The following is an 11,096-nucleotide window of genomic DNA, read 5'->3' on the forward strand; positions in this document are numbered from 1 at the left end:
GAAGCGACACAGCCAGCTTGGTAAAATACATGCTTATTGTAGAGATTCTCTTCATATGATCTACATAACTGGCTTCAGGTAATAACAAAGAAGCATTTATGAGAATTTATGAGCGTTTATGAACACGAAATATGTTATTTATTCATAGTTTCATGTACTCAATAGTTCTTGATCCACTTTTTTGTCCCAACGCAATAAAGGGATAATTAACATCTGCATATAGCGTAAACAGTATAACGTTACTGACGGTGTATATCCCATACACCGTCAGTTACTAACGGTGAAGCGATTGTATCTCACCGACTACTCGATTACAAGGGTAGTCTGGAAATTACTCGGGGTGTATGGACAATACTCCATGAGCACGTGACCGCTCTAAGCCAATAGGATTAGGTCATTGTGTAGGAGGTGAGATATACAAGGTTACATGGTTTGTAAAGAAGGCAGACGCATAATGTTATCTTCTGCAATAATAGTGGTTGATGAGGCAGTCATATCAGTTGTGTTATGTCTAAAAATGTTTTTGAAAGAAAAGTGCAGTATACGATAGAGTATTTGAATTTACATTTCATCGCTTTATGTGCGTATGAAGAATTAATTTGATTGAGTATCACCTCGATCATTCTGCACATGTGACAGCAACCAAACTCATTGCATTACTATCGTATTTTATTATTAACTTCATGTTGGTTCTTCAACATAAACACAACCAATTCATCCAAAGAAATAAATATTTTTCTGCAGCACAGCCTCAACCCCTGTTCCAATTCGCTGTCTAAACGGCAGGATTACCTATGCTGGAACTGGCTTTCAACGCTGCGAGTGTTACCCAGGGTTCATAGGACCAGCATGTCAATGGGGTACGTAGCTTAGACCGTATCAAATACCCTGTTGATGTATGTTTGTTGATAATTTAGAAATGTTCTGATAGAAAAACATCATTTCAATGCAGTGTATGTGCAACAAAATATGATTTTAATATGAAGGATATCCAGTAAACGCTCAGAAATATAATTGATTCAAGTAGTACGCTCTCATCCTCTTGGTTATCAAGTTCCCATATATTCCTATTGAAAACAGGCTAATAACACGAACATAATACGGTAAATACTTGAATAACTGTATTCACATAAATCGTAAATTGTCAAAGTTCCATAATGAAAACTCCCTTAAAGGATCGTTGAATTTCAGCCAGTAGTTACTAAGTAATGGCCTTGACAATAATAGCAAGTCATGACTTGTGCATGAATTGTCCGAAAATTCTATCAAAAATCATTGAAGCGGAATGTCCTGATAGCATCCACACATCCACTTGGTAATAAAGCATCCCATCAACTAGTTGCTGTAGGATGTTAAAAAGGCATAAAGCGTTTGAAGTGTTATGCTATGTATTTTGTTGGAATAGCTTATCGACCCACACGCCCTCCAATCCGCTGCGTGAACGGAGTGATTACCAGTGCTGGGACTTCATATCAACGCTGCGAGTGTAATCCTGGGTTCATGGGACCAGCATGTGATTTAGACAGGAATTGGCGTACGTACAAGCATATCTAATACCCTGTAAGAAAGACGTGAGGATGCCATGTATGCTTGTTGGAAATTGCGACATTTCCTGGTAGAAAGACACGTGTTTCCCATGTATGTTTAATGATAATTGAGAAATTTTCAGTTCGAAAGATCAATATTTACCAAGTTAATGTCAAATATTGATAAATCTACTGTTATAATATAGTGTATTGTCCACGTATGTTGTTTTTTTTTCGATCACGGGGATTTTTCCTATTATAAGGGAACGTTTTTTCCATGTATGTTCGTTTATTATTGTGAAACGTTTATTAGGAAAGATGTGCATCTCTCGTGTGTGTTAGTTGGTAATTGCGAAATGTTTTTAAGAAAGGTATGTGGTGAGTATTTATGTTTGTTTTTCAATTAAGGTATATCATCTTCGAAAGAGATGTGTTTCCTTCGTATATTTGTTTGTTATTTAGAAATGTATTGTTCGAGAGATATGTATTTTCCGTATATGTTTTGTCGATTATTCGTTAAGTATGTTGTTAGACATCCGTGTATTTCCATGAACATTTTGTTGAGAAGAATGGTTAAAATTTCCTATAAGAAAATCACGTGTTTCTCAATTTTGTGTGTTAGTACATGCTACTGGGTTTAGGTAAGAACCTCCTCATTCAAAGTTAGATGACAAAATACACGCTTCTGTGCTTTAAGTGCTCTTTCTGTTATTAATGTTGTTTAGTTTTCCCCACCACCCCGCCTCCAATCCGCTGCGTGAACGGAGTGATTACCAGTGCTGGAACTTCATATCAACGCTGCGAGTGTAATCCTGGGTTCATGGGACCAGCATGTGATTTAGACAGGAATTGGCGTACGTACAAGCATATCTAATACCCTGTAAGAAAGACGTGAGGATGCCATGTATGCTTGTTGGAAATTGCGACATTTCCTGGTAGAAAGACACGTGTTTCCCATGTATGTTTGATGATAATTGAGAAATTTTCAGTTCGAAAGATCAATATTTACCAAGTTAATGTCGAATATTGATAAATCTACTGTTATAATAAAGTGTATTGCCCACATATGCTTTTTTTTTCGATCACGGGGATTTTTCCTATTATAAGGGAACGTTTTTTCCATGTATGTTCGTTTATTATTGTGAAACGTTTATTAAGAAAGATATGCATCTCTCGTTCGTGTTAGTTGGTAATTGCGAAATGTTTTTAAGAAAGGTATGTGGTTAATATTTATGTTTGTTTTTCAATTAAGATATATCATCTTCGAAAGAGATGTGTTTCCCTCGTATATTTGTTTGTTTTTTAGAAATGTATTGTTCGAGAGATATGTATTTTCCGTATATGTTTTGTCGATTATTCGTTAAGTATGTTGTTAGACATCCGTGTATTTCCATGAACATTTTGTTGAGAAGAATGGTTAAAATTTCCTATCAGAAAATCACGTGTTTCTCAATTTTGTGTGTTAGTACATGCTACTGGGTTTAGGTAAGAACCTTCTCATTCAAAGTTAGATGACAAAATACACGCTTCTGTGCTTTAAGTGCTCTTTCTGTTATTAATGTTGTTTAGTTTTCCCCACCACCCCGCCTCCAATCCGCTGCGTGAACGGAGTGATTACCAGTGCTGGGACTTCATATCAACGCTGCGAGTGTAATCCTGGGTTCATGGGATCAGCATGTGATTTAGACAGGAATTGGCGTACGTAAAACCTTATCTAATACTCTGCAAGAAAGACGTGAGGATGCCATGTATGCTTGTTGGAAATTGCGACATTTGCTGGTAGAAAGACATGTGTTCCCCATGTATGTTTGATGATAATTGAGAAATTTTCAGTTCGAAAGATCAATATTTACCAAGTTAATGTCGAATATTGATAAATCTACTGTTATAATAAAGTGTATTGCCCACGTATGTTTTTTTTCGATCACGGGGATTTTTCCTATTATAAGGGAACGTTTTTTCCATGTATGTTCGTTTATTATTGTGAAACGTTTATTAGGAAAGATATGCATCTCTCGTGTGTGTTAGTTGGTAATTGCGAAATGTTTATAAGAAAGGTGTGTGGTTAATATTTATGTTTGTTTTTCAATTAAGAAATATCATCTTCGAAAGAGATGTGTTTCCCTCGTTTTTTTGTTTGTTTTTTAGAATTGTGAAATTTCCTAGTAGAAAAACATGCGTTTTCCATGTATGTATGATAGTAATTGAAACATTTCCAGTTCGAAAGACAAATATTAACCAAGTACATATTGTCGAATATTGATAAATCTACTGTTAAATGAAGTGTATTGTCCAAGTTTTTTTCCGATCATGGCGACATTTCCTATTAGAAGGACACTTTTTTCCATGTTTTTTGGTTGAATATTGTGAAATGTTAAGTAAGAAAAATGTGTATCTCTATTTTTTGTAAGTTGGTTATTTCGAAATGTTTTAAAGAAAGGTATGTGGTTAGTATATATGTTTGTTTTAAATTGAGAAATATCATCTTCGAAAGAGATGTGCTTCCCTCGTAAGTTGTTTGTTATGTAGAAATGTATTGTTCGAGAGATATGTGTTTTCCGTATAGGTTTTGTCGATAATTCGTTAAATATGTTGTTAGAAATCCATGTATTTCCATGTACGTTTTGTTGATAATTGGTGAAATTTCCTATAAAAAAATCATGTGTTTCTCAAGATTGTTTGTCAGTATGTGTAACTGAGTCTCGGTAAGAACCATTTCATTCAACGTTAGATGAAAATAAAAACGCATCTGTGCTTTAAGTGCTCTTTCTGTTATTTATGTTGTTTAGTTTTACCGACCACCCGGTCTCCGACCCGCTGCGTGAACGGATATATTTCAAGTGATTGGAGTGGGATCTTTCAACACTGCGAGTGTTACCCTGGGTTCACGGGGAGAACTTGTGAATGGGGTACGTAGCTTAGACGATATCAAGTACCCTGTTGATGTATGTTTTTCGATAATTTAAAAATGTTCTGTTAGAAAATTATGTGTTTTTATGTAAGCTTTATTTGCTATTGCGAAATATCCTGTTCGAAAGGCATACTTAACCAATAAATTACTGAATGTGATTGAGACATTACATGTACCTGCTCGTGAGGTATGTGTTTTCCTTGTATGTTTTGTTTGTAAATGGTAACTGAAAATGTCCTGTTAGCAAGGCATGTGTTTGCCAAATATGTTTGTTGGTTAATTATTACTGTTATTTCATAAAATTATCAACATTTTTGCTCTACTTCAACCGACCTGTTTTATGTTTTTTCCGATGACATTTCTTCGGATAGCGATATACCTTTCATTTGACAACAATTGTAAACACGTAAAAAACATGTAATTTTATTAACATAGCACCCATTTCTTTACGACGAAATGTCTTCAAATATCCTTATTCACAAGACAATCTCTAATCAGGAGCTTTAAATATGTTTGATCAAAAGGCATATATTTCAAATTTATGTATGTTGGAGAATGATACAAAATATCATGTAAACGTCATGTGTTGCCCGCGTATATTTGTTGGCAATTGAGAAATCTGCTGCAAAAATGACACGTGGTTCCAATCTGTTTTGTTTAAAATTAAACAATGAAACGTTAGAACGACAATGTTTTCCCTCTTATATGTGTAGGTTATTGAGGAAAGTCCTGCTTGCTAGACAATTTTGAATGTTTTGTTAAATATAGAGTAAAATATAGCACAAAGACATGTGTTTCCATGGCATATTCCTCTCTTTATATACTTGATAATCCCTTGTGTTGGTTTGTTGGTAAATTAAATTGAAAAATGTTCTTATATAACGGCCGAACTTCTTCGTAACACTTTGTTTCAAAATATCCCGTGTCGTCTTACAAACAAATCCGTGTGATCTGTGACGACTTTAATTTAAAACCATATTACAACATAGGCCAATCGATGCACCCGTTACATCTATGTTTTATTTCAAAGACCTACGAATTCACCGCTTAAATTATGTTTTTCCATAGACCAATCGATGCAACCGTTACATGTACGGTTTATTCCATTTGTACCCAGTACATTAACGAAGTGTTCATTTGCAGCTAGTCCTCTTGAGCAGACCACACGGGGACAGCAGGAAAGTCTGTCCAGCTCCACAAGGAATGATGTGTTCCTTATTGGTGAGTTACGTTCCGTAGTTTCTGTGTAGGTTTTTTGTATAACATGATCGTCACAGTTTTTTTAAAGCCGAATTTTAAAAGCCTTTGAAAGAAAGCATATTGACAATGTATAGTCCGCCAACATTTACCGGATACGTGTGAAATCGTATTAACATAAATTACACTCATGAGATACACCATTTATTTTAGTTGGTTTTGTTCCGGGACGTGTTAAAAAATCGTAGAAACACACGGTATATATATATATATATATATATATATATATATATATATATATATATATATATATATATATATATATATATATATATATATATATATATATATATATATTAAGTAATCAAAACATTGTTTGATCGGATTACAGTATTATGACATTAATAAAATTCTATAACGTTACTTAGAACCAAACGAACTATATTCATCAACACGGTACATTTAAGGTCACAAATTATACATTAAAATCCTTATGTAATTTAAGGGGACCTATTTCACATTGTGTTTAATTGGCTAAATTTAAAATTGTTTCCGATTCGCAAATTTTCGTTCTAGTAATGATATTTGTGAGGAAACCGTAATACTGATTATTTACCATGCTTTAAAATATCCAGTATAGGCATCTTTTTACGATTTAAGCACTTGAACATTATCAAGCGTTGCATCGGGAAACGATTGCATAATTTGGAGAGTTCTGTTGTTGTCGTTTTAATTTTTGGCACTACGAGGATTGCTAATATAAAGTATAAAATACATCACTGATTGTATGAGCACGGATGGACAAGTGAATCAAGCGTTAGACTTTTACTCCAGGGGTCAGTGGCTTGAGCTCAGTTTAGGGTTACTTTTTTTCTTTCTTTAATTTTATTCTTGTTTTGTACTGGAGCTTTTAAGATCCAATGTTTACATGTATCAATTTAAATTCATATTAATATGCTCATTAAAATCCTTGTAATTTAATGTTTATTACAACCCGTCTTCGCTTATTTTTCCTCCGTAGTCTCTAATTTTTAATTCATAACAGTGATTTGTTAGCCACCATCAATATTTTCGTGTACACAGATCGAAACAATAATAACAAAATACACGTATCATTATTTACAGAAAACATGCCTAAAAGTAAATCAAGACGATTTTTTAGAGATTATAGCGAAGCACATCTCAATTATTCACTATACCGTCACTTTAATATAATTATATAGTATACTATAACCTTAATAAAATTATTCATGCGTAAAGATCGGTATCAGCTTAATATTGGCGAGCTATACCAGCGAAATCTGTAATAATAGCAACAAATGAATCTTACAAATCGTTGCTTTCAGTTGGAGTACCGGTGGGTGCCCTGATAGTGGGTGCAGGCATTTTGGCCGTTGTATTCGTTTGCAAACGACGACAACGACTTAACAATCAAGTGATCGCTGCGAATGCGCGACGCCAACCACGGAACCTGCGAACCGGAGGCAGTCATGGTATTTATGCAATTCCTTGCGATCTTGACGTTAAGCTTCCCCCGTACACTCCGCCGACCTTACCGCCGCCATACGACCACCTGGATAACAATAGAGCAGGACTCGTGGTTGGTAAAGACTACTTGTCCCCACCCCCGTCGTATTGCACCAACCTGGGCTACCAAACCATGTCTTCTGTCCAAACGGTGTCTGTCGGAGACAATGTTTGCGTCGGTCAAATCCAACTCAGTCAGATCCAAAAGGGCGGACGTGTAGCGCGGAGCGCTATCACAGTCACGTTATCCGCGCATATGAAACGAACAATTGTGTTTGACATTGTTGTGTTAACTTTCTTCAGTCTTTACTTGTGAAAAAACGATACTAGGTTATTTTCTTATGAACTGTGGCTCGAATTTACGCATAAGAACACACACGTATTATAAATATGTATATACAATTATCTTGTGTGTGTATATTGAAGACACGTGTGTGTCATATATTATCTAATATTATTTGGTCTTTATGGCATCAGTATGTTTTGTAAATTCATTACGTTATAATATAAATACACATTCATTTTACCGCATCACATTCCAGTTTGCACGGTTGTCTTTCTAGCGGGAGTACTTTTGCTGCTCTGGTCTTGCAAGAATCGCAAGTTCTGTAAGACCTACCAGAAACAAAAAGCGAAAACAAGCTACATAATGTCTTCGATATCCACAAATACACCTTTGATGTGGAACAGAAACCCAAGCAACAGTACGAAAACAAGCTCCACGGCAACTTAATGTCAGACCGAAAACAAGCTCCACGGCAACTTAATGTCAGACGAAAACAAGCTCCACGGCAACTTAATGTCAGACGAAAACAAGCTCCACGGCAACTTAATGTCAGACCAAAAATTCATGAACACAGCCTCTTTCCATGTCCCGAATCACGTAAAATCACGTCACCACTTTACCCGACCTCCGCCATATACCACATCGGATACCGACAGAATATAAAAGGGGTGGGGCTCAATGAAGAACGTGAAGAACAAGACCCATCCCGACGTTGTAAATAATCGTTGCTTGTCGAACATGGAGAGAAAATGAAAGGCCAGTTGCCAGTTTTTGTTTCCAGGAAGAGCGACCGCCATACGCTTAATAAAATAATGATAAACTTTTACTCGAAGATAAATGCGAGTAAAATCAAATGCAAAATCGCATGCCAAGTTCTGTTTACACTTTAAAACATACACCATTTTTTGTAAAGCAGATAATTCAGCAACAGCAAAATCAACACTAAATTTGAGCACGCACACCGTTAAAAAAGTAATATATTAGCAATACATACATATACAAGTATTTGTATTTGTACAGTTACATGTATTAAACTGAAGTTTTATTGTTTAGCTTGCTTCAATATATATTTTAGTTTTTTCCATTTATTTACTTTCTGCTTCTTGCACGTTGCTTGTATTTGTTTCTGTATTAATAACTTGATAAACAAAATTTGGACAAATCAATACCAACAACACGTGAAACCGGTCCATTTCATTTCTTTACGACGTTTATGCGGTTAGGTTGATTTAATAAACTGATTCCATTTAGTTGTTTGAATAAATAGCATTGACAAGGTATTTTCATATTGGTTTTTGCTTCGCCGCTAGTGTTTAAGATATGAACCAGACACTCTTCGTGTTTTTTGTTTTGTTTGTATGGATACTGTTGGTTGTATTAAAATATACTATTCAAGAAATAAAGTGCTGATCTTCTGTCAGAAATGTATTACTATTGTTATTTCCGGCTTTATTGCTTTATGTGAAAAATTTCATGTATGCGTGCATCTATGTGTTATTAAGTATGTTTAAAAAGTGCGTATGTTAAAAAAACACACAATGAAACGATGAAGCAATCTGTTTATAAAGTATCTCTTCATATAGTATGTGAATCGTTTCATGACAAAACCTGTATATACCGTAAATAAAAACAGTGGTGACGATCGGACAATTCTAAATGATCCGCAAATATGGTGTTGTCATAGAAAGGTAAAATGAAGAGGCATATATTAACATTCAATTGGAAAGAAATACACAATTAAATACAATATATTTAAATATAAATATTTTATTTTTGATCATTAAAACGTGTGTTGTCACTGATCATAGTATATGGCGTGAAAACTAAACATAAACACATGACAATTGTATGTTAACATTTGGACGTTCTTATACTGTTGAATCTCCTGTGGCATGGAAATGCTGAAAATAGATCGTTGCCGACCAAGAACGCAATGAAGCTTACCAAGACAACAACTGCCGTCAAACCAAATTGCCTTTGACGTCAACCGTGTGTCGGCAACGCGATTCAATTTCCGGTATTAACCTCCGGTTTTTCCGTTTGTCAACGGCGAGCGTCTGACACATGAACGTGTAGTCCAGGCTCCGATGTAGCTAAGCGAAGGACTTTAACATGATGATGACACCCCACATTGATTGAAACTCTTCGCAAAATTCGGTCATATTAGTTGTTTTTCGTGTATCTTTCTTCGCGTTGTAAGATACATTCTCGCGATGTGATTGCTTCTCGCGATGTGATTTGTTCTCGCGATGTAATTTGCTCCCGTGATTGTATTGAATCTGTTGGTATAAATGGCTCGCTTGATGCATATTGCTCGGTTGATTCGAACGATGCTCGCGATGTTAGTGACTCTGTCGATGTGATTGGTCTGTTGACTACCGCTGGTGAATGAAGTTCCTTGGACGGTTTTGTTCACTGCGAGTCGGGGCCCCGTTTCATCAACTATCGCAATCGCAGGTATAAATTCAGCGATCGCCGATCGCCTATGATATCGCATCGCATGTTTTGATGAAACGGGGCCCGGATCGATCATTTATTAGACAGATGTACTCTTTGTGTCTGGAACAGTTGGCAACTTCAAGTATCGGAGTAACCAGTTGTGCAAATGCCGTCAAAGCACGTGACTGTACTTGACTTGTATGTGTAACATTGACCGTTGAGCTATTTAAACATGTGTTTTGTCTGAACCACTGTTATATGCTTCAGGTTTTCTTTACTGCGAATTTATTCATTTTTTGTCAAAGAAACGGCAAGAGAATGTTGCTGAAAATCTTATAATTGCATTATTCAGATCTCTTCGTTCCTTGTTTGAACTCTCTTAATACTTTAAACATAATTATGTGTGTATATAGTAAAAGCAAAACAACATTTGTAATTTTGGAATGGACCATAGCTGATTTGGGAAGGTTTGTGCTGCAACATTGTATTTCATTCTGCAACATTGTATTTCATTCATATTAAGCTAATAATTCTCATTGTTGTTGGGTTTTTTTAATTAGTGAAAGCATATATGGCGATCTTTATTGTTTATTTCATGTATACATAAATGTATTAAAAACGAGTAATAATGTTCAACAAAAGAGAAAATCTTAAGATCAAATATCTGCACTAAAACAGCACTGATTTGTATTTTTCAGGGCGAACAAATATTAATTGACAGGTATTTGCCAATACTGACAGAACTAGACAAAAGTGAATTACAGCCCAATGAACATGCTGTTTGTTACATTTTGTCAATCAATCATTGATTATATGTTGTCAATGAATAGCCAAAAATGGTATGGCAACAAATGTACATAATCAATGGAAATGAAATATACAAGTTTATCAAAATTGCGTAGTTCGTGCAGCGTCATTTAGCATCACTCTTTTTGTATAACATTCGTTTCAAAACCTTTTTGCATCAACCGTTTTATTAAAGTGAATAATGAGTTATGTGTACACTGAAGATAATAATGTTGTATTGTTAGAAGAACAAATATGATAGTTCTGTATCAACATTTCATCAAACTTGCATAAAGTATGCTGCGAAAAGAAGACAAAAGCTCCGAATAAATATGACCGATTTCAAAGAGACCTCGAATTGTTTTTTTACAGGAAAAATAAACAAAAAGCGTAAATTGAATTCCTTAATGAATATCAGGCAAAA

The 11,096-nt window shown here is 35.2% G+C and overlaps 2 protein-coding genes across 5 annotated transcripts in view; one reads left to right on the forward strand and one right to left on the reverse strand.

Annotated features, from left to right (window-relative positions):
• Positions 1-8,875, forward strand: part of LOC127852885 (delta-like protein A) — a 33,353-nt gene extending 24,478 nt beyond the window's left edge. For 2 of the 4 annotated variants that reach the window (XM_052386920.1, XM_052386919.1), the window contains exons 2-8: positions 745-860; positions 1,406-1,534; positions 2,252-2,380; positions 3,096-3,224; positions 4,316-4,435; positions 5,581-5,658; positions 6,981-8,875. In XM_052386920.1, the coding sequence (XP_052242880.1) occupies positions 745-860; positions 1,406-1,534; positions 2,252-2,380; positions 3,096-3,224; positions 4,316-4,435; positions 5,581-5,658; positions 6,981-7,477 (1,198 nt within the window). In that variant the 3' untranslated portion in view covers positions 7,478-8,875. The remainder of the gene's footprint in view (positions 1-744; positions 861-1,405; positions 1,535-2,251; positions 2,381-3,095; positions 3,225-4,315; positions 4,436-5,580; positions 5,659-6,980) is intronic. The other 2 variants (XM_052386922.1, XM_052386921.1) reach the window with 2 other exon arrangements.
• LOC127852550 (uncharacterized) overlaps positions 1-11,096 on the reverse strand; it is a 210,728-nt gene that overhangs the window by 66,472 nt on the left and 133,160 nt on the right. The gene's annotated exons all lie outside the window — the stretch shown is intronic.

Source organism: Dreissena polymorpha, chromosome 12 (genome assembly GCF_020536995.1).
Source record: "Dreissena polymorpha isolate Duluth1 chromosome 12, UMN_Dpol_1.0, whole genome shotgun sequence".
Taxonomy (NCBI): Eukaryota; Metazoa; Mollusca; class Bivalvia; order Myida; family Dreissenidae; genus Dreissena; species Dreissena polymorpha.